The sequence below is a fragment of the Perna viridis genome, chromosome 8, assembly GCF_037379345.1.
Source record: "Perna viridis isolate PV_CMFRI_1.1 ecotype Kerala chromosome 8, ASM3737934v1, whole genome shotgun sequence".
NCBI lineage: Eukaryota > Metazoa > Mollusca > Bivalvia > Mytilida > Mytilidae > Perna > Perna viridis.
Genome location: NC_142452.1, coordinates 28914618 through 28940559, shown reverse-complemented (window position 1 = coordinate 28940559; position 25942 = coordinate 28914618). Strand labels below are relative to the sequence as shown.

Below are 25942 nucleotides of genomic sequence, written 5' to 3'. Positions count from 1 at the left end.
ATAATGTAGTCCATTGAAAATAGTGCACATGTACCATTACATGATGTAGGCAATAAATAAATGTACAAATGTAAACACCTTGAATATAGTTTAATCACTGATTGATAAGTAAATGTAAATGGCTAAGATGTATTTCACCAAGGAAAGAAAAAATAATATACCAGTAACTAGAAAAACTGTGAGCAATGCTCACTATATCTATACCCATGTACACAGAAATCTTAAGTGTAATCTAGGTACAGAACCCCCCGAAAAAAAAGAGTTTTGGGGATTAAAAGTGTCAATGAAATTCTGATATTTTTTACCCTAGTTGGGTCATTGTCTCTTTGACATATTATCAAAATCCATTCTTGTTATTAGTGCTATGTACATGTGACCTTTGAAGTGTTTAAGGTTAAGTAACAGTCCTCTGACAGTGTCTTCATGGTTTCTTGCTAATAACAGAAATTTTGAATTAATTAAATATGTTATACAAAGCTGTATCTGTATATAGAAACATCTTAAAACCAAGTCAAAATGCTTAAGCCAAATACCAAGTATCTAATTATTCCCTCCAGCAGTAGCCAAGAAATCTTTGACGGAAATATTTGTTACAGGCAGAATGATGGAAGGACACCCCCATCACTATATACCCCCACTTTTAATAAGGGATTGAGCTATTTTTACTAAAGTAACATTTGACTTTGTTGGTAATGCACAGCTACATATGTAAATTGTTATATTGCTGTTATTTCAGCCAATGGGAATATGTGATACTTCCTTTAATACATGCTGTTTGCCTGTATTAAAAATTAAAAAAAATCACTTCTTCACTGCACAGGCCATTTCCAACATACATGTATATCACTTCCAACATACATGTATATAGGACATTACCTATGCTCCATCTCTACTTATAGACTTGGAAAAAAACCTGTTTAGTACAAGATGGACAATTTAAGCTACTTTACTATGCAGCACAACTTAAACTAAGCAACAGCCAATATCCATAAAGACTGAAAAAACAGTATAACTTCTCATTCTGATTTCTCTTAAACTCCTAAATGCTGATTTTATTAATTTAAAATGTTAGTGTTCTCAATACAAAATCTTAAACCTTGTATATAACTTTATAACTAACTAAAAAAACTCAAAGAACATGTTCACGACTCAGTGTAAACATAGAAACATTTTTACTACATGTACCACATACCCATACATGTATGGATCAACAAGTGCATATTGATTGTATAAGAAAAAATAAGGAATGAAAAGGTAAATATTGTACATGGATGTTTTCTTTACAATTTAAAGTAAACCCAATATAATATGCTGGCAAAATATTTACACTTGTTTCTTGCAAGTAAAAATGCATCAAGGTGAATAAACCGTAAACTTGACATCTATTAAATTTTACATTCACATGGAGTAAACATCATTTGAAAATATATCACCAATTCATCAGCAATAAAAGGATTTGTCAATGATATTGAGGTAGATAGGATTCTTTGCATGACCTGACGAAATCGTAAGATGAGGATTTGCAAAGTGAATGAACTGTTTGTCACTTCATGTATGTTTTTAACTGAATGGTGTAAAAGATGAAAACCCACTAGGGGTCTTCATAACTTTAATGCTATTATATATCTAAAGGTTAATCCCATCCCTATGAATGTAGAAGAAGACGTGACAGTTTAAAATTGCAATGAAATTTGGTAGCTATCATATAACTATTTGAAATGGACATGAATGGTTTCATTTAATTATGAATATCATGGCAAAGCAAATACATGAATGAACTTACTCTATTCATAATAAATTACTGTATTATACAATTTTAAACACATGTACTGCCAACAGAAGTACCAGTATAGGCCCTTACACAAGCTTGAAGTGCACCATACTGCTTTAAAATAACATTGTGGTCAATTGTATCAGATTGCAAGAAGGTAACACAAACTACATGTACATGTACATGTATAACCACAGAGTTCACTGCTGATTCATTAACTAGATTATTAACTAAACATTCTCTTCTTTGCTCTGTATTGTTTTGCCACATGCACATTGACAAGTAGTGAACAAGTTTCATTAAAATCACACATACAGTCGAACCTTGATGTGTTGAACTCGGATTAGTCGAAATCTTTGATAACTCGAACTAATTACAAAGTCCCAGCAAAACTCCCCTTACTCCAATACAATTTTAGCTCGGACGACTTGAACTCAGATGAATCGAAACCTCAGATAACTTGAGGTAATCAATCAGTCCCCTCTATCGGACTTCGAGGTTAATTAACCCTGATGTCTCAAAGTCAACTAATTAGTCTGAAAACTGATTGCTTTATTACAAACCAAGATCGAAGTGTGTTTTAACAACAATTAGCGTGACTTTTGAAATTAATGTGTTGACACTCATTATGGTTTGATTTGTTTATTCAATTAATTCAAAATTGCCCGTGTTGTTAAAAGAAACAAATGTTATTAATAACACGTCAAAATTTACACCAACGGTGATATCGGATATCTTGATATTTTGAATTTTTTTTATAAAAAATACAGATGAATTGTAACGGTATCTGACTAATTAATGAAACATCAAACAAATGATAGTAAGGGTATTTCAACGACAACATTCGTTTCGCTAGTGACTTTGAAATTTTATTGTTATATTGTAGAGCACATGGTTTGACGATACTCCTGATTGTGAATCAAACAAAACAGCATGTTTATATGAACTATGAAGTTTTTGATATAGAAAAAAATAAAAAGGAAATTTCACTAAAACACTCGGTGCCATTCAGTATTTCAAACATGATATACAACATACAAAAAAATATCTTCCGAGATGAAACGCATAACATTATGAAGTACCATGTAAAGTGAAGTACATTTTTGTACATGTACAAGTACAATATATGATGTAAATACAGAAACAATCATGGACCAAACTACCAGTATTTCCGGTTCATCCTCGACTTCGGATTACTTGAACCTTGGATAACTCGAACATTTTCGCATGGTCCCTTCGACTTCGACTTAACGAGGTTCAACTGTATATATAGTTTTGGACTGAAAGTTGAAAGATGGACAGATACAATGTACACTAAAAAAAGAAGGATTTCCTTTCTATGTGCAACTTCAAAATATAAAAAAAAAGGTCTAGCGCGTTATTCAAGGTTTTAGTATTTAGTGATTATGAATAAAGAAATGCATGTACAGTCTACATGTAAAATGTATCGGTATATGTACCATTACTATATAGATGTACAACATGAAAAACCAGGCATTGCTACAGAAAGTTTGAGACTTATCATACAATAGACAAAATAGAATTTAAAAAAAAAACTGTGTCAACAAAGCAAAGACAAAGCTGTACAATACCATTATAGTGTAACAAAATACATAAACCCTTCATTATTAAACTCGACACAATAGATCAAATCAAACCGATATAATCTTCCGTTTGAACTAAGATCGTCGTTTTTACAATGGAGCAACGATCTGGTAGCACCATGGTTCATCGACCTTTCAATATTAAACAATAGTCCCTTCACCAAGCCCATATCAAAGCACAAGCAGGAACTCAACCCTTCGTTTATTATAGGACAGGACAAAAGCTCCTATATCTTAATATATACATGGTTAATTAAATGAAAGTTGGCATGTAAAATGCCCAGTGATCTAGAGTTAGAATTTATGAGCATTCCAAGGGAAAATACAATGTATACATGTATATGTACATTGTATCTTCCTTATGCTAGAAATCAATCAGGACTTATTTACTTTTGCCTAAGATGATGGAAAGCCCAGACAAGCCAAGGGCAAGTAACCCACACAAACAAGTACAACATGTACGGCAAAAAAGTATTGTGTTGGTGTAGTACTATGTATTGAAGTTTTCTTAAAAGTAAGTCTGTTAAACAAAGGCTTCTGTTTTGCAAAATTAGGCAAAATTAACTTTTGGTCAGAGGAAAAAAAAATGACTATAACAACTAGTACATTTGTTTACTCAAATAACCAAAATCAAGACTCAGAAGATGTGGACCAAATATAAGACTGATAAATGTACCAGAATTTTTTTTTTCAAAGTACATGAAATATTCAATGGATTTAAAATGAATGAAAATCATGCATACATGTGCAACAAGCAGAGGCTTTTACAGTGTACAATGTACATGACAGTTCAAGCACTTTAAGTCATAAAATACAAAACACACCATTACATGCAATTGTCAACATGCAATATCATATGACAAAACCACTGAAACTTCAGTGTCATATATCAAAGAAAATTTACATTGTACTTTGTAATTTTAACCACATCATAATAATTTATTGACCTATGTCACATTAAATGTCTCAAGTAAATTTTGGAAGAACTTATTAGTCTATACACGTAACATGTGGATGTACAGTGCACCCCTTTTCACCTGGTCTCTTCATATTTTCAACTCACTAGTTAAAACCCTAATAAATCTTTGTAAATTCAATAAATAAATGAAATACATTTTTGGCATGTACATGCAAGTCAATTCTGGGATTTTTGGGAGCTGGAAAGACCTTTCAAAAATGCTTTCATGTACATATATATACATGTAGTTGTTTAATTATGAAAACATCATCATTTACCAATACCGGGTACCTTGTATACCTCAATAATATAGCTACAAAACTCAAATAGACCTGTACAACTGAATTATTCAATAAAACAATGATGCTAAGTACAATGTACATTTCTACATGTGGTCAGTTTCCAAACCAATTAGTAACTCTCAACAGAGAAATAAATGACATGTATACCCTAATGTATGCACTTATTGTACAGGTACCTAAATTTGACATATTGTAAGATAACATGAAAACTCCAGGTTACCTACTGGTAAATGTCACAGGCTACCTACTGGAAAATGTCAATCCACATGTACAAGCTGAATATAATGTGTAAAAAAAGCCACTCAGAACTCAAACAAATGTTTTAAGCAATTTAAACTGCATCAAAGCATGAAATGCTGCTCTACAACCATCTTAAAGTAATTCAACTACATGTATCAAAGCCTAAATAGTGAAAGACATTTAGATACATGCAACTTCAGGAAGAGACTACAATGTTTGTATTAAGCATAATGAATATTGCATCAAATTATTAAGTTCTGCCCTCTGGCCATACATGTATCATAGCCCAAGAAGTGGAAGTAAAAGACATTCAAATACAATGTACATGTATGGTTGTAGATGTAGATACATTTTTTTGTAAACCCTTAACAAAAAACTACAATGTTTGTAATTAACATAATGAATACTGCACCCAATCCTGAAGTGCCCTCGGGCCATCTTAATATCAATCTACTAACGGAACTCAAGTAGTGTCAAAGCTATTCAGATACAACACAGATAGCGTGCCTAGTTAACTTGATGTAATGTTTTCATATCAATACATCTCAAATGAGGGCAGTAATCTAGTAATTGGATTACATGGAACCGACAAACATTGTCATTGACAGATCAAATCTTGGTCAAATATGAAATGGAGCATGTCTATTCCGATATCTCAAATATTCAGAAAACAATATGGGATCAACAGTGCAGGAATATTTCAGAGAGGTCTAATTAAAGAAAAAGAATCTTTTATCATAAACATAAAATAGGGCAGGAATTTTGGGTACTGCTCTCAGACAATGTAAACATGAAAGAAAAGATAAGAGGGTAGGCTCCAAAATTATGTTATCACCAACATACAATGTCAATGACAGAACAAATCTTAGTCAAATATGACAGAAATGTCTTTTCCGTATCACAAATTGTAAGCAATGTGGGTTTTTAGGGTGTTGGGATATGTCCAGAGAGGTTTATTTTGGAAACAGAACCCTTGATCTGAATGTCATAAACATATAATACAGCATGTATTTTAGATACCTCTCTCAAACATTAATGTACATGTAGGTAAAATGGGGATCAACCAGTTCAAAAAATACCCCCATTACATTATATCAACAAACATTGTGAAACAGGACACAATCTTGGTGTCAAATTTGTTTTATACACCTCGAACAGAAATAAAGTTGTGTTTAAAGGTTATTGTCTTATTGGTATTTTCTTATTTCTGTTTAACATTATCTTCTACATGTACAAATGTATTTATGGATGTCAACTGAGGATTATGCTAATGTATAATATGTAGACAAGATCAATAGTAGGAACTCTTCTAGATAAAAATATTCTGACTAATCATTTCATCACCTAGAAAATCCTTTCTGTAAGAAAATCCTACAATATACTTTTGCCATTGATTAAAACCTACATGTAGAAAACAACTACATGTACATGCAATTTTTATCACTGTATTTTCTAGGTACATTTTGTACAAGTACATTTTTTGTACACCCACAAATGTCATAGATCAAACCAATTTCAGGCACGGACCCCTCAAGGCTTCACCATCTACAATATCTCTCAGTCTGTTGAGAAAAAGTTATACCAAAACTTATTAATAATTCATTGACAAGAAATTAACACTTATGTAATATTTTCCCTGTAACCAATTCACTCGGTGGGAAATAAGCTTTTATAGGGAGACAGCTGATAGAGTCAATTACATGTACCAGTACCCGTAAATATTTAACATGGGGAAATGAACTTGGTCAATGATACAAATGTAGTTACAAAGTTTAAGTACATGTTTAGTTTATTTCAATAAAAGGAATCAATGTACATGTATGTCATAAATTGGGAAAAAAAGTTCATGATGTTAACATGCATGTAGATTTACAGTACATTGTAACTGCACATTAATTACATGGAACAAAGTACATGTACCGAGTAAGAGGAATTTACATTTGAACAGGAAATCAAGTTTAGAATGTAAAGAACCATTTTGTACGAAGTATATATACATATACTTTTTGAAAGTTTCAGCTTATGGGAATGAAGAGGTCAAGCATGAGACTGTATATATTTGTACATGTACATGTATTTGGAAATGGGAAGGACAGTTTGAAAGATCTGATGCAACAATGTACATTTGTATCAAGTGAATGCCATAATGTAAATGTGTACAGTACATGTACATTTGAATACAACTGGATGAACATCAAAACTATTGAATTGCCCCCCCCTTTAAAAAAATAGGAGAAAGAATATATTCCTAACATTATTTCATGTAGGTTTTAAAGTCCATTTTTAAATTGTTACAATGTACTTGTATCATTATAAAACACCCAGCTTATTGATTTTTTCACTTCACATTGTACATTTAGGCATACATGTACATGTTCATTTATACAGAAATGTGTCTGATATTTCTAAATGAATCACATAACTAATCTCATTTGTTTTGCATTAGGATTTAATATAGTTAACGTAACCTATTTCATTCTATGTAGTCTGAATGTCTGACTGCTATACTTGTAGTAAAATGTACTTTTTTTACATTTTTTTTTACATCATATCAATATCATGCACATAGTTGCACATGTACATGTATACAATGTATGTATATATATTTCTAAGCATAGCATATGTGTTGTGAATGCACATTCACATGCTGCTTGCTGAAAGATACATGCATCCTACAGTTGTATTTATCCATACACAATGATATACATAGATGGAGAAAAAAAAGATAAAAGGATGAATTACATACTTGGTTTAAACATATGTTTTGTACTTATATTTAACCCACAAAAAACAGTGCTCCACATATTGAATAGCCACAATGAATTCATGAGAAAATTAAAAGAAATGCATAGATTTGCGGACAGGAAGATTAAATTTATGGGATACTATTTGTCTGCACATTCCATTTATGGCATGGCCGGGCAGCCCTAGATACAAATGTACAGAATACATGTACTATACATGTACATTGTACATTACAGTAAACCAGTATATCCTCTCTCTTTTGGAAAAGAAAATATACATGTACATGTAACACTATTCATTTACAACATGCCAATTTAGAAAAAAAATCTTGTGTACATGTACAAGTACAAAATGTTCACTCATGTATTGCAATGTCAAGATGAAAAAAAGAGATATTTCCCATTTGGCCAAACAACCTCAAAGGCATTGAACGTATTCACTGACCCTACCTTAATCCTGGCCACAATCAGACCTACTTCATTGTAAATGTTTATCTTCGGGTTTCATTAAATATACAAATGCCCTCTTTAACTGTATTTGAATTGCTAAACATAGAATAATTTGTGTGTTAACCTTAGCCTGCCCTGTAATGAACAGTATCTGATTTACTTAAGAAAGAAATAGTATTAATTCATTATCATTAATGTACACAGAAAAATAACAGATACTGGTAAATGTACATGTACATATGTATTTACATTTTTTGTACCAGAACTTGTATATTTATGCATATACTAGCACATTTGTGTACATTTTAAGTACATGTACATGTACCTGCACAGTATGTTGTTACATGAACATGTACAAATTAAAAATTGATTTCACATATACAACATATAGTTATAATACAAATCACATGTAAAGTTATTTTCTAATTTGAAGTCTACATATATCATGTACATGTACATGTACATTGTATGTACGTGTACATAATCCTTGCTTGTGCAACAAGCAACTAAACTGTCACTTCTACCTGTTTTTCTCAAGTACATGTAGCTTGAGCCCTGAAAACACTCAAGAAGGGAGGCTAAATACATGTATAGGTACAGCACAGTCAAAGGCAATACTTTAAAAATACTTAAGGAATTTATACATGTACATGCAGATTACCTAACTACATGTACAATGTACAAAATATAGCTTACCCGTCAATTAGACTACGAACACATGAATTGTATATTGCATCCTGTTTTGTTGGTAGATCAAAAACATAATCGAAGGTAAAAGCTTTGTCTTTTCCCAGGACAACTTGGTTCTCATCGTTCATTACAGTTGTACATATTTGGCACATGTCTATCTTCTCACGAGCCAGCTGGGGTCGTACTCTGGATTTAGAAAAATGGTGAAAGTTAGACATCATTTGAAAATATTAGTTTAAACTGCAACAATAAAAAAATTGTGATAAATACAATAGCTGAATTGTACACTAGTGTACCAGTACTTGTACATGTATGTACAATTGATATACACATATGTACTACATTTGTACATTTAGCCATTATTGCGTGTTCAATGAGATCTTTTGAGTGCAAGGTGCAATGCACTGAGTTCAAATACAATGTACAAAATGCACATGAGCATGTACAATGTAAACATATACATGTATGATTCTTAACATTTGTTTTATGAATACAACATGGATGCTATTTTTAATTATCCTGTCAGAAAAACATTGTTTCATCATGATTTTAACTCCTAGAGTTGTTTGAATCTGTAAACACTATTAGTACTTTGTTAAAGTACATTTCTGAAACAGTTCAGACCAGCATTTTTGGACATACACATGTACATACATTTTGAACATGTACAACATGGTATGGCCAGTATATCATATAAACAGATGTTATTTTTTCAACAGACTCAGGATTATTGAATAGTAACATGATAATCCAACTTTATTGAGTGAATTATCTTGTTAACTGCAACTAGAATAAGGCAAACTTCTGTCAATCAATTCATAGATCTTCGATGGATATCAAATATTGATTCAATCTGGTCCTTATGACATAATACTGACTCATGATTATGATGATCACTGTATACTCGTGCAGCAGATGGTGTGAACTGAATTACCATGCACATGTTAAGCATAAATAGTTTACCTTCTTTATCATGTAAATTTGTCAATATTCTTGTAATATTCTGTTTTTTTTTTTAATCACTTAAATTCATAGACTATAAGTTACTGGTATTTTATATCTGATGTGACATCTCAATCTGATATGGATTATAGCAACATATATTTTGTACATGTACACTGTACCAGTCTACAGCATGTACATGTGAACATCATTTGTACATGTACATGTATATGTATGTCCTGCAATAGTACATTTCTATAATAGTTTTCTAATACCATTTCTTTTACAAATGTGCATATAACATTCAGTGTTTACATTAATGTATTATCACTTTAATTTACATGCATACAATGTACTTGTAGGCAGAATCACAAAAGCATTATAAACTGTTAAAAACAAGCTTTAAATTGGTTAAGTACTACTGTGAAAGTACTATTGTTCATGGTGTACCAATTTTCATGGTTTTCGTGGGTATGCCAAACCACGAAATATGGTTTCCAACAAAAAGAAGAACTCCAACGATGTGTATACTGAAAACCTCAAAACCATGAAATCTGGTGTCCACAAATTAAAGTACTTTCACAGTATTAAAGTCTGAAAAATGTCATCCATATACATGTAACCCCTCTGAATCCCCCTAAAAAATTTCTGACAAGGTGCATGACATGAACCAGTACTTTCAAGATGTGGACAATTATCTACATGTACAATGTACATGTATCAAACTGGAGGTGGTTGAAGTGGCATAACAATCTTTTAATTAAAGCTGAACAATATAATACCTCCTGTAACTAAGATGCATTCAAATAAATGCTTGACACTTAAAGATATGGTTTATGTACTAATAATAATCATCCTGCATGGTCAGAACATGTACATGTAAAATTGTACTACATGTAGCTAAAAAGTCATCACGAAGTCCCAAATATTCACCATCTATTGTAATTTTGTTGCAATTTTATCTAAGGTGCATGTACAAAAATGTACTCATGCACAGTGTATTCAATGCAATTTTTCATTGACAAACATATATATTACATGTATATATACATTGTACATGTACTCTACTATCAACCAAAATTTTAATTTCTCCACTCTTGACAGTGGAGTCACTCATGTCCTCCACTGTGACTCCACCAAAGTAGAAACCAGGATAAAATTGCCAAATTTCAATAGTTTTCGATATTTTTTTCTACCCTTTACAGAAATGTTATTAAACTACTAGAACCATAAAATATATCTTGGCATAAAGACAGGAGAAGTTAATTACAGACAATTTTGGAAATGGTGACTCCAGTGTGGAAAGTGGAGACACTGTGACTCCACTTAAAATATCTCCACTGTGGAGAGTGGAGAAATTAAAATTTGTGTTGACAGTAGTGCACACAGTAACAAATGGACAATGCCCATGTACAGAACATGCAGATTACATGATTTTGTGAAAAGACATGCAAGACACATTGTACATGTACATAAACAAAATTATACATGTGTACAATGTACAAAATGTACATTTACTTTAGTTCACGTCTTGTACATTGTTCATGTGCTCTTGGTTTTTATACTTCAGATATGTCCTTGTCATGTCAAGTACATGTAATTGTCAAGTGCACAATGTCAAAAAGAATTTAATGTGCATTATGACAAGCTCTGAACATGTTCTTAAAATTTGTTTTCATATCACTGCTTCTTTGTAAATGTATGAGGTGCTATAATGACAAACTGATACATGAATAAGTATATTTGTGATCACTTTGTACAGGTATCCTCTTTCCATCCCATTGTCAAATTTAAACCTCATAAAATTATGTCTTGTCACAGGTGAAAGATCCTTTGATCTCAGTTTGTTACACCTGTTATAGGATTCCCTCATCTGAAGATGCCGGCTAGTGTAATATTTTTGGCACGATATCCAACATATTACTAAAACAATAAACATTATCATAATAGCCTTATTAGGTTTGTATACCCTTTTAATTGATAGAAAAGTACTACAGTCATGAAAATTATTTATGATCCTTATTTTAGGCCACATCTGAGTTTCCAATGTGCAAAATTACGTATTTAAAAGGGATATTTTAAGTTCAAAATTTAAGATTTATTAGAGTATATAGTAAAATTTAAATACCCCATTTCTAAAGTGAGAAATATGTTTTCATGCTTAAAATGTAATGGAATGCACACTGTATATCAAAATTCAATGTACATGTACTGTAAGATGCAGTATATTAGCATTATTGAAATAATGCATTTCATAAGTATTATTTTATGCCCTGCACTTCACTAACAAGTGGTACAGTACATAATACTGTAAATAGTGAACATTCATAATGTACTTGACTGGCATTCTTAACATAACATTGTACATTTTTTTGTATGTGTATTTTGTATTTTTTTTCAACAATACAAAAAATGTATATCCCTATAAATTTACCCTACATGTACTATTCTTCAACCATCCGTGTGAGACCCGACAGGGTAGTCAAGGATGCTAAACACCCCACTTAGTAGTACTTATTCTTCATCTGTTCACTGGTAAAATGGAGCAGATGGACAATTGGTAGCAAAACAGACATTAGGAATTCACAATCATATACATGTACACATCTGTATTAATGTCCAGTTTGCACATGCATGTACAATGTATATGATTACATGTACATGTGTAAAATTTAAACAGTCACAGGCCTTAATTACCAGAAGATGTAAAGAACTTGGATTCATTAAATAAGCCCAAAATATTTCATATCTAGGTATAAAATAGGTGTCAAGGAAAAGCTTAAATTCAAGGCAATCACAAAAGAATAAACATGTACATGTACAATGATATCATAGAAATTTACTCATTTCAATATACATTTTGTTTTTGTACATGTACAGATATAAAATGTTTACTGTATGTTTAAATTGACCCCCTACAAATGTACATGTATACTGTTGCATTGTTTACATTTAGGTGCTTGCATGGAAGGTAAAAACATACATGTACATGTACCAAATAATGGGGTAACATGCTTTCTTACTGGCAGTTGCTTACTCATGCTTCAATTTAGCACATAAAAAAAACTTGATTAGCTTGTACATTTTAGTCTCATTCTCAAGTTAGTTTTGATACAGACGTTGAAAGCATTCAACACTGAAGACCAATTTATATTTAGTTCACTACTTCTGGGTTCATCAATGTGATACATAGTTTTCAAAATTTTTTATATGGTGTCACTACTTACGTTATTATACATGTACACGTAGTGCAGAAATACATGTTGTTATGCATCACATTCTTATCCTCATACACTGTATTTACATGTACAAATAAGAGGTATTTGTTAGTAATATTGTGGTCTTTAGTACCTTAATACAAAGATCCACATCCTATGCCCTTGAATAGGAGTTTAGATCCCATTCTTATGAAATCAAAGACTCATGTGACAAGACTAAAAAGCCTTGTTGGACTACAATCTACACTGTACATTCAACTGCATTTAAAACGCATGTACAAATATATCTTTGTATACATTTATATGATCTACTCTATCATCAAGTGCATGCCAAGAAGTCTGAAAAGAGGGGAATAATTTGCAGATTTTTTGACTAAGTACCGTCGACATTGTACATGTACACATGCACTCTACAGCTCAAAGTATTAAGGGATTGGAGTAGTGGTACTGGTAGTGTCTTGCACTTTCCGTTTCTGAATTGTTTATTTCAAACGAAAAAAATCTTTTTCTATTTACCTTAGTGCAACCCTAACACTACTATCGTCATCTTTGTTTTCTTTTTTCTCTGTCATCTTATAATTCGGTAAAATATCACCTGTTGCCTAAAATTTTCATTCAAAATTGCAAAATCAAAATCTAGTCCATTTTAAATCCCAAAGCATACACATTGCAGTAAGTTCAGCCGTACATTACGGCAAAATTAAAATTCCTACACCTTCACATAATCAACATGTAATGTGGCACTACACATAATAACTTAGGAAATTAATCCAAAAAAATAATTTAAATTGATATTTTCAACCCTCTCTCTCCGTATTTGTGTTCACAGTGACACCGACTGGCGGAAATGAATCCAAGAGGAGACAACTATCGGCTAATTCTGTAATTTCCCCCGCTAAATTTGAATTTATTTTATTTTCTCAAGTCAGAACTATTTTTGTTCAGCGTGCGTGCCCTGAATTTGTTTAAAGGGGTTAAAAAAGAATGATTCTTGTCTATTTTTTGCTCACTATAAATGTAAAATAGTGTAAAGATCACCAGTGGATGGCAAAATGATTTAGCTGTGATTAAATCCCTGTTGTTAATCATACTTTATAGCTTGTAGTAATTATCCATATCAGGCGCGTAGCTGAGGCCAAATTGAATGGTAGGCAGGGGGTCTGGGGCCGCTTAAGGCCCCCAGCAGGTCCAGAAGGGCGAAGCCCCTCCCCCCCCGAAGATCCGCGGAGATAGCATTTTAGAGCATCATTTATAGGGAGGTCGGTAGTGCGTTTATCAATATTCTTGCGAGAGCAAAATTCTCAATTTTGAGTCAACTTTAACACGTTAGAAAATGGTTAAAAATCCATTGCATGACAATAAAAAATATATGTAATTGAAGATGAGACATTTCTCTTTCTAAATATACAACTTTCATTGTTATTGGAGTTGATGGTCATTTGGTACAAACGTTTGAAGTGACGATACTTTGAGAAAAATGGCCGCCTGAAAAACTATGTGTCAAAGATCATACCTATTTCAAAATTCATTCCGCAAGCTATTACTGGACCGATTTTCTTCATTTATGGCTTAAATTTTTGGAAATATCTTCAATTTTGATAATCCGGTTGTCAGGCTAATTTTTTGGTTACAAAACATATTTTTTCCGTAATTTTAAGGAAAAACATGTTGAAAAAAAATAGTTTTTGCGTACCCGGAATGCACTGACAGTCGGATTCCGAAAATTTAATCCTTTCTGCGTCCATCCGTAACCCTGGTTTCAGAAGAAAAACAATAATAGCTTGCGGAATCGATTGGATATTAGGGTGGTCAGGGCGTGGTTTTCACAAAAATTAAAGCGGGACCGGTTATCGTTCTTGCTAACCGGATGTTACTGATCCGCCATAGCTTCTGTTAAGCCACCACTCCACAGTATTGTAGAACTGCCTGATTTTGGTCTTGTAATCTGATGCTTTGTAACATTTATCACTTTAAAAAATTGTCAAGCATCTGTAAATCTATATATCTAGAAATAGCTCAAGCCAAGGCCTTTAGGATGCAGTAAAAATTTTCTGGAAAAAAATTACCCACAGCATATAGGGTTACCATAGAAACCATGCAAAAATATGCGAAAATTTGCAAAAAAGTTCATAAAATCAGGTTTAAAAATATCAAATTTCCCGCAAAATATCTGAAAATTTTATTTCAATCCCTGAAACTGTTCAAACTTTTCCCTTCAAAAACCCCTTCCTCATATGGGCATCGCCGGTTAGATTTTGAGCTATTTCACTTTGTAATCCACTTATTAAATTTAGCATGGTAAAAAATTGACTTACTTTCACTTTCACAATGAAGTCAAATTGTCATTGAAAAAAAGCCCCTTCAACATTGAATATATATAAAACATTGCAAAATACTTTTAAAAGTCCCCCTTTTTCAGAAAATGTTTTATCAACAATAGATTCTTCATTTTTAATCACTATAGCAACTACCGGTTTCCATTCATGTCATTTTTCATCCCTAGCCAAAAGTGCGAAACTAAACTAAACTGTGGAGTGCTGGCTTAAGCAAAATGCAATATTAAATATTGTAATTTTCTAGTTATTTCTTGAAAGCTTACCTTCTTACGAGTAAAATGATACCAAATTTATCATAATTGGACAATTGATAACAATTTTAGAGGCATTCTCATACTAGGCTATCTCCTCTTCATTAGTGGAGAACTTTCCTTATACCTAAGTACAGATATGCATTTTACTGTTTTGCTATAATCATCTTTTAGATGAAAATTTCCACTTAAAACATACAAAATCACAACCCATATGTACTTATAAACCCTAAATTTGGGGTTTTGTAAGCTTTTAACACAGGTTTTATGCCAAAATAGTGCATTTGAAGCTCATCACATGAAAAATCACAGAAATCTGAATGAACTGAAAACCAAATACTAAAAAGCCCACTCCAGGTCTAAGGTTATTAAACCTTTGCTTATTGTGCACTTAAAAGTTGCCCGGTTAACTATTTTACATGTAACCTGCGCAAATATTTAGCTTTTAAAAATATATTTCATTCTTTGTGATGGCAAGAGCCATATTCACACATGAATTAGTTCAATGATTGTTCTGTTAACTTTGCAAAAAATCTGCATACTTGGTTGCTAGGGACTTATTAGCTAACAACAACATAGGTCCATACCATAAGTTACATTGTTTTAACCCTTGTATCAAAGCATAGCATAAAAACACTAGTTTCTAAGGTGTAAAGCAATTTTTTAAATGTGTAGGGGTATAGGCAGTTCCCTTTAAGCCACCACTCCACAGTATTGTAGAACTGCCTGATTTTGGTCTTGTAATCTGATGCTTTGTAACATTTATCACTTTAAAAAATTGTCAAGCATCTGTAAATCTATATATCTAGAAATAGCTCAAGCCAAGGCCTTTAGGATGCAGTAAAAATTTTCTGGAAAAAAATTACCCACAGCATATAGGGTTACCATAGAAACCATGCAAAAATATGCGAAAATTTGCAAAAAAGTTCATAAAATCAGGTTTAAAAATATCAAATTTCCCGCAAAATATCTGAAAATTTTATTTCAATCCCTGAAACTGTTCAAACTTTTCCCTTCAAAAACCCCTTCCTCATATGGGCATCGCCGGTTAGATTTTGAGCTATTTCACTTTGTAATCCACTTATTAAATTTAGCATGGTAAAAAATTGACTTACTTTCACTTTCACAATGAAGTCAAATTGTCATTGAAAAAAAGCCCCTTCAACATTGAATATATATAAAACATTGCAAAATACTTTTAAAAGTCCCCCTTTTTCAGAAAATGTTTTATCAACAATAGATTCTTCATTTTTAATCACTATAGCAACTACCGGTTTCCATTCATGTCATTTTTCATCCCTAGCCAAAAGTGCGAAACTAAACTAAACTGTGGAGTGCTGGCTTAAGCAAAATGCAATATTAAATATTGTAATTTTCTAGTTATTTCTTGAAAGCTTACCTTCTTACGAGTAAAATGATACCAAATTTATCATAATTGGACAATTGATAACAATTTTAGAGGCATTCTCATACTAGGCTATCTCCTCTTCATTAGTGGAGAACTTTCCTTATACCTAAGTACAGATATGCATTTTACTGTTTTGCTATAATCATCTTTTAGATGAAAATTTCCACTTAAAACATACAAAATCACAACCCATATGTACTTATAAACCCTAAATTTGGGGTTTTGTAAGCTTTTAACACAGGTTTTATGCCAAAATAGTGCATTTGAAGCTCATCACATGAAAAATCACAGAAATCTGAATGAACTGAAAACCAAATACTAAAAAGCCCACTCCAGGTCTAAGGTTATTAAACCTTTGCTTATTGTGCACTTAAAAGTTGCCCGGTTAACTATTTTACATGTAACCTGCGCAAATATTTAGCTTTTAAAAATATATTTCATTCTTTGTGATGGCAAGAGCCATATTCACACATGAATTAGTTCAATGATTGTTCTGTTAACTTTGCAAAAAATCTGCATACTTGGTTGCTAGGGACTTATTAGCTAACAACAACATAGGTCCATACCATAAGTTACATTGTTTTAACCCTTGTATCAAAGCATAGCATAAAAACACTAGTTTCTAAGGTGTAAAGCAATTTTTTAAATGTGTAGGGGTATAGGCAGTTCCCTTTAAGCCACCACTCCACAGTATTGTAGAACTGCCTGATTTTGGTCTTGTAATCTGATGCTTTGTAACATTTATCACTTTAAAAAATTGTCAAGCATCTGTAAATCTATATATCTAGAAATAGCTCAAGCCAAGGCCTTTAGGATGCAGTAAAAATTTTCTGGAAAAAAATTACCCACAGCATATAGGGTTACCATAGAAACCATGCAAAAATATGCGAAAATTTGCAAAAAAGTTCATAAAATCAGGTTTAAAAATATCAAATTTCCCGCAAAATATCTGAAAATTTTATTTCAATCCCTGAAACTGTTCAAACTTTTCCCTTCAAAAACCCCTTCCTCATATGGGCATCGCCGGTTAGATTTTGAGCTATTTCACTTTGTAATCCACTTATTAAATTTAGCATGGTAAAAAATTGACTTACTTTCACTTTCACAATGAAGTCAAATTGTCATTGAAAAAAAGCCCCTTCAACATTGAATATATATAAAACATTGCAAAATACTTTTAAAAGTCCCCCTTTTTCAGAAAATGTTTTATCAACAATAGATTCTTCATTTTTAATCACTATAGCAACTACCGGTTTCCATTCATGTCATTTTTCATCCCTAGCCAAAAGTGCGAAACTAAACTAAACTGTGGAGTGCTGGCTAAGATTTTCGAACACTCGTGGATAAATGCCCTTTTACCGACTGTTTTCTGGACGGATTTTTGACTGGTGGTGCAGACAACGATGGATCTAGGCCATGGAGGCCAATCACTTACGGTAAGTACCTAAATTATGTCTAATATAAGCCTAATCGCCCTGTTTCCGTAAGGTCAAATTCTAGAATGACCTTTTATCATCTGCAAGCTTAAAAACTATATTCACCTTCTTGGAAGGTCTGATTTTCGTTTGATTCTGCATGAGCTGATTTAAAAAAGATTACTCTCATTTAGCATTAGTTGGAATATGTTTCCATAACATTTTTATTAAACGATGAATATGTAATGAGGTAAATTCTCCCAACGTTTGATTGCAATCCATTCAAAATCTTTCGGACTTTATCGACTTTCCTATATTATCGGAAGTCTCTGTATTTTACCTAGCTTTTTTTCTATTGGTTGGGAGAATTTGCACATATTGCATTTAATTTCCTTGATAATTCAATTTTAATTTATATGTAGTGCCCAATTTATATGAAACTCACATGTTTAAGCATAAACCTTCTTTATATTTATTTTAACTGTTTTATTTATTCAAAATTATCATATGTAGAAAAAAAAATCAACCTTAAATTGCTTCTTCAAATGATACACAACTTTTTTTTCTGGTTTTCATTTTATCAGTTAATATATATTAATTATGACTTTTATTAGAACAATTATCATGTAGCCCTGCTTGTACTTTACTTGATAAATAGAACTTATTTGATGAGATTTATATATGTGGCAATTGCATATTTTACATATGACCTGCATCTTCTTAAGTTTACTTTATATATTCATACTGTACAATTTTTAACAGCTAACTTACATATTCATTTTTTAGAGGATTGTAGATGCTCTACTTATTTAATATTCATATACATGTACAATTGCTTGGAAAAGGTTTAAAATCCTAGTAATATACATTATTTATCATTAAATTTTAATTAATTATTGTTTAATATTTTTTTGGCCTTTTTAGGATCACATTGATTGACTCATAATACCAATCTTTTGTTGTATGTATATGAAACATACTTGTACTATGTTTTTTCTTCTAATTATTGATTTATTTCAGAAGAAAGTATTAGTAAACAGGCTGCCTAAATATTTATTTTATTTTGTCATATAAAAAGTAAACACTGATGTAAATTTTATTATGATTTAGTTTTATTTTCTGTTTGTTTTTCATCATTTTAGTTTCATTTTGTTGAGTTCTGGAGATGTTTCGAATTCATGGTAAGTTAGTTTTTATACTTTGATTTAGTTTAGTAGCTTTATTTATTTTAATAATAAAACTTTTGAGTCTTTTAATTATGGTAACAAATAAGCATTTACATTTGAATCATATATTACTTACAAGAACTGTCGATTAGTTTTGTGTTTAGACTCTGCTTTAAAACTGCCTCACAGTACATATTCATTGAATTCCACTACTTGTTTATTTCAGATGGCCTGAGCAGCATAGTGGGCTATGCTATGAGACGAATATGGACCGAGTCTGAGGTAGGACCATGTGGGGTACAGTAAGTAGGGTAGTTCCAGACACACCTGAACCCGATAACCTGATTGGTAAGAGAGTTCAACACTTGATAGAAGAACCAGACGGATCACGCAGCGAAATTATTCATATTAAGTTATTTAACATAACATTAATATAACCTTATAAAACAATCTTCTTGTTTTGAAATGAAGATAATTATTCTGGAAAAGGAAGTTTGGTGTTTTTAACTCCTCGCCACATCTTTTGTCAACCGCTTTGTGAGCAACCAACATCAAATAAAGTTTTACATTTTTTCAGATTGTTAGCAAACCAGATTATGATTTAATAGAAAGTAAACTAACTGTAAGTAAATTGATAAGGTAAATGATGTGAATAGGTGTAATGTCCTTATGTACATAATCTCTTTTGTAGATTTGGCAGACATAGTAGATCCTGGTGAAGAAACCCTTCTGGCCTGAAATGGAAACTTCGAAAAGTTCATTAAACTTAATCAAATGATGATATTTTGTTTATTATCATTTAATGTACATAATACTACACATGAGGAAACAGCTAGGGCTTCAAAGTTCCATAGTGAAAGGATGCGCATTGGTTCAAGTCAATGTATTCATAAAAATTTTCTCAATTTCTTGGGAAAACAGCATTTGTTTTTGAAATTTTATTCAATTTTAACATAATAATGAGATTATTATTATGTTAAAAGACCCTATTTAAACAAGAAAACATTACAAGACTACATTAGGAATCTTAGAATTGACCAGACTTTGATATAATATTATTTTGCCACTTTTTGCGGAAAAATGTATGTTTATTTTGATTATCGTCTGGCTTCATTTAAGGTATAGGCCTAACAAATTTTCATCCACATTAAACATTTTATAGCAAAATAAGATGAAAGTATCTTAATGTGATAGCTTAGATTCTAAGCTTTAAAATGGTACCACATAAGTATATGGTAGGTTGATATTTTGATAAATATAAGCATAAATATGCGGTTTTTTTTTTAAATCTGAAATTTTCAAAAATGTTCGATTTACCCCCATTTTTCAACATTTGCTTGTTGGTTTTTAAATATAATTCAATTATTTCTTGATAAAAATGTGTTTTTACATATTTAATCACAATAACAATAACTGTCATGTGCTAAAAACTGCTTTTAAATTCAAAATGTCTTTTTTTGTCTGACCTTTCGCCATTTTTTCCACTGAAAATAGCTCTAAAATTTACCCTAAAATGTAAATTTTCGACCTCAAAAAATTTTTTTGAGCTGAAAAACATGATTTTTCAAGTCAAGCAACTTTATTGCCACACAAAACAAGTGACAGAAAAAATTAAATATTTTTTTTGAATTCTTAGTAAGTAAAAATGTATTTTTTTGTTGAAAAAATGCATTTAAAAAAAAGGGGGTCTGCCGCAGTGTTTCTGATTCCAATGAAAAACAAATCAGAGGTTTTGACATAATATTTGTTTATTTATTTCTGTTTAATGGATTACTCTTGAAAGAACAGCAAAGTATCAGATTTCTACTACCTTCCAATTTCCAAATATGAATATCCAAAAATGGCACTTTAATTCATGATGCTGTTGACACATAGCAAAAAAAAGTCCAAAGTGTTTTTTTGCCAATTTTAAAAAAGTGTAATTTTCTTTGTATCTAAGATACAAGTTTCCTGAATGGCTTAAATCAAAGAATGAAATGGCTTTATTTAAATGATTAAGACACAATGTATGAATTTCTTTACCTGTTTGACTTATGTGGGCCACAGAAGTGCCCAAAATGTGACATTTTTGCCTTCGCAAGAAAAATGACCAAAATTTTGAACTTTAAATTGTAATAACTTTTGAACCCCTTGACCGATTTTAAAAATATTTGCACCAGTAAGTTACATTTCTTGGGCTCTTTCAAACTAATATAAACTTGTACATTTTCTATATACTTCATATTTTGACTGACCTCCCTATCATTTATGCCTCTCCTGGATGTATTTTATCTATAAAAAAAAAATAAAAAAAATAGGCAAAATTAAGTGCAGGCAAAAGCTTTTTTGCCTAATGGCAGCTATGTGCCTGCATATAGAACACCTCTGTTGCTGCTGGCTTTTTATTAGCAAATTGTCACTTGTAAAACACTGGATGGATTTTGATAATTGATATACCAAAATAAATTGGAGAATGGCAACATATTTTTTTATTGGAAACAGCTGAGACTAATAAAAAAAACCAGAAAAACAACAATTATAATTAGTCATAAGAAACAGAGACATAAGAACATGTTGTATTATATGTTCTGTTGGAAATAAGAGGAATGTGAATACTTTCCAGTAGGTCTTTTTAGACAATTGACAAAAAAATCACTTTTTAAAGGTTTGTAAAGATTTATTTCTCATTGAGTGTTTGTGAAACTATTGCATTAATGAAATTAATATCAGAAGAAAGTGAAAAATCTTCTGAATGGCAAAGTTTATTTTTAAATACATGTACTTTGTTCATGACTGAATGTACCTAAGTCTTGAGAAAGAAATATCAAAATTTCCATATTCAAAAACTATACTCCAATAATCTGTTACTCATTGTGTTTTCGGTTTGTAAAATTCTGAATTTATGTGCAGTGGACATTTTAGTGCAATTTCAAAATTTCAAGTGGACATTTTAAAGTCATTACCGTAAGACTTTTTAGCACTGTTCACCTGTAATTTTGGTCGAAGTTTTCAGCATCGTTTTCCTGAATGGATTTACATTTATACCTATATACAACATTGATCTTGTACCCAGGCCTAATTAACTACTCATACTTGTACATGTATGGTGAACAAAAGTATTCTAGGTTTCTATCTTATCATAGGCACCATGTAATTAAACACAAATCACCAGCTACCAGACAAGAAACATCTATGCCCCTTCTTCACAATCTAGACAAGACGAGGATCTTGATAGACTTTTATCAAAGTTATGTCACAAGGAATCATTGTACAGGTTTTGGGATTGAAGTAGTAGTCTTTGTAAGAATCGTGCAAATTCTATAATATGTGATACACCCCAAGAAAAGGTGCCACATTTTAATTTTGTTTTATTAAGTTGCTTATGATAAACTGTTTAACTATTCTTTCCAATCTATCTGTTCTTAGGAGATAATCCACATTAAAAATCCAAGTTTCTACAACCACCAATAATACAGTCATAATATTCCACTCACTATCAATCACTACTTCTTGAGTGGGAGAGAACCAATGACAATGAGGGTTTGAACTTTTTGAGTTACAGTTTTAATTGTATTTTAATGTCATTTATAGAGTTATATCTCCCTCAATTTTGAATTTGACAAAATTTTTAGTTCCTAAGAACAAGGTTATCTGAATAGCTTCATATTAATTTCTGTTTACTTTACCATTTTAAACAAAATATAAAAAATAAAAATATGTAGGCTTTCCAACCATGAATCACATTTTGCATGATTCTTAGCAAATAAAGTATCAAGTTTTTTGTTGATTTGTAATTTACTAGTTACCAGATTTTAGATGTAATTTAGTGCTTCACATTGTTTTAATCATTTTACATATTTTATATAAATAACACTAAATATTACAACAATTGCCTGTATATATATACATATTACATGCCATCCCATATTTAATGACACTTAAACAGGTAAAAAATCCAGCACAAAAAGTCAGTGTTAAAATGTCCTTCACTGGAATTTACTACCAAGTAAAATATTGAACAAACTTATTCTAAAAGATATCATTTTTATTGCATAATAATGAGTTTGAAATACTTAATTAACAGTTAGAAGTTGACCAATTTCAATACCTTTTCCTGGGGCAATTACTGATATCTAATATTAATTGTTGATTTTTACAGGTAAATTTTGACATTTTTACAATATTTTTGTGTTTTGAGCAACTTCCCATAACTCAGTCATTATCAATTTCTTAATTTTATAATTTTTATAATTTTAAAAACGTTTTAAACAGGCTTTAAGTTTACCCAGTAAAAAGACCAAAAGGCCCAGTTATTTTTGTACATTATATATAAATAGGAGATGTGGTATGATTGCTATTAAGACAGTCATCCACCAAAAGCCAAAAAATGAACAATTAAGCTTCAACATTCTGTAGACTTTGTTCGGAGTGACCAGTCAGTCCCTGTAATATAAAATCCCTGATTTAGTTTCCTAACAAAGCAACCAAATTTTACAAAAAATAAAGAGTTTATCTCCCTTAATGTTTCTATGTAATCGTTGGAGCTATTCAAAAACATACATTCAACTTTGAGAAAGGATGCATTTTCTATGTGAAATGGATTAAAATTTGTTTGAAAAACAAATATTGTCATGTTCCACCCACTACCTGGTTTTTGCATGGACACTCTCTTAAAAGGTCACTTTGGATCTGCAACAAACAGTTCACTAGTAATGTACTACTGTGATAAATATGAAATATTTACTTGTGTAAGGGACTTTTTATTACTAGTATTATATGTAAAAAGAAGCAATAAACAAGTTGTCCGGGGCAGCCACCTGCCATGGCTCTGCATATCTTAAGCTTTTGCAGAAGAGACAACTCCGAGTTTACAATACTATTTATGTCTTCATTACACTAGAGATGTGGTCCTGGATTTCACCCCTAACCAGTTTTTGTTTTTGAAAAAAATATTGAAATTTTATTGCCTTGCTTCACTCTGCCGTTTATTCTAAATACCCCAAACTGAAATCCTGGACCCCCTGTTAAGTAATTTAGTAGCAAAAAAAAAAATTGCATGGTTAAAAACAAAAACTGCATTAGACAGGGTCTTTAAATAGTATTCCTAAACAATTGTAATATGAAGTCATGTTCTCGGATTATATTTTTGGGGATTTGCTTCCAGAGAAATAAATCATAGATCTAAAAAACAGTTATAATGTCTCTGAATGAATAAATCTTATATAAATCTTAAATAAATATGAATTCACACAAGCTAGCTAAACTGACATTTTATTCGCAAATATTTGTATGTAGTTCTAGGTGTGTTTGTACAGGTACAGCAGCACAATTCTACACTGTACATGCTGTGTAGATCTAACATATTGTTCAATCATATAAATGTATTTTACTCAAAGAAAACAGACCTAACCATGATCTGCTGTAAAGGACAGACACTCAGTTCAAACTGCTTTCTATCCACCAAAACTGGGACCATGGACTAGATCAATCAAATTGGGTACACTGAAAGAGTGGTAGCTCATCTTAAAAACCTGTTGAGTAATGTACACTGTCTTTGGTAAATGGAAATCTAACTGGGTACACACTGAAGAAGTGGTAGCTCATTTTGAAACCTTGTTGAGTAATGCACACTGTCTTTGGTAACTGGAAATCTAACTGGGTACACTGAAGGAGTGGTAGCTCATTTTGAAACCTTGTTGAGTAATGCACACTGTCTTTGGTAACTGGAAATCTAACTGGGTACACTGAAGGAGTGGTAGCTCATCTTGAAAACATGTTGAGTAATGCACACTGTCTTTGGTAAATGGAAAACCATAGGCAGATTCATGGATCTTCATTTAAGAATATTCTTTTGATTTGGGAATCTGTACACTTGATTGATCATTATTGCATTATTGCATAACACTATTTTTGACAACTTGATTTTGGCGAGTCTGGTTTTTGATTTGATGAGACTGTACACTGTATATCAGTTTTGTATTGTACACACTACAACCTTGATTACTTTTAATTTGGTGTGACTATATTTACCTAGTTTTGTCTAAAACACACTTTTGATATGGTTAGACAACATTTAATCAATTTATAGACTATGCTACATCTTGATGTCTTCTAATTTGGTGAGTCAGTACACTTCACTAGTTTTGGTTGAACCACACTACAATCTTGATTACTTTTGATTGGGTGTGACTGTACATTTGACAAGTTTCGCTTCGCTTTAGTCTTGATTACTTTTGTGGGTATACCTTTGAATGCTTTCATTTGGTGAGACATTACTATTGTCTAGTTTATAATGGAGCACAGCTTAGTTTTACTTTTGATTGAATAAGAGTTTTCAGTCACATAGATCTGAGCTTTTTTTGTATTGTTATATATATCCAAGAAAATAAGACTGTTTTTAAATATATCATAATTTATTTTCTAGTTTATCTATAAATATAATTAATATATGCATAATCACCAGACATA

At 31.5% G+C, this 25942-nt stretch overlaps 1 protein-coding gene and 1 long non-coding RNA gene across 4 annotated transcripts in view; one reads left to right on the top strand and one right to left on the bottom strand.

The window, feature by feature from the left end:
• Nucleotides 1–13777, bottom strand: part of LOC148610113 (kinesin-like protein KIF21A) — an 88817-nt gene extending 75040 nt beyond the window's left edge. For all 3 annotated transcript variants that reach the window (XR_015914738.1, XR_015914737.1, XM_088542206.1), the window contains exons 1-2: nucleotides 13436–13777; nucleotides 8766–8945 (exon numbers count right to left, since the gene is read on the bottom strand). Coding sequence is in view for 1 of the 3 variants with exons in the window: in XM_088542206.1 (XP_088398332.1) it covers nucleotides 8766–8945; nucleotides 13436–13491 (236 nt within the window). In the remaining 2 variants the exon portion in view is untranslated. The remainder of the gene's footprint in view (nucleotides 1–8765; nucleotides 8946–13435) is intronic.
• A 4579-nt stretch (nucleotides 13778–18356) lies between these two features.
• On the top strand, nucleotides 18357–20276 carry LOC148610112 (uncharacterized). The gene is made up of 2 exons (XR_015914736.1): nucleotides 18357–19510; nucleotides 19722–20276. It is a non-coding gene; the product is annotated as an uncharacterized LOC148610112 (long non-coding RNA).
• Nucleotides 20277–25942: the final 5666 nt, after the last annotated feature.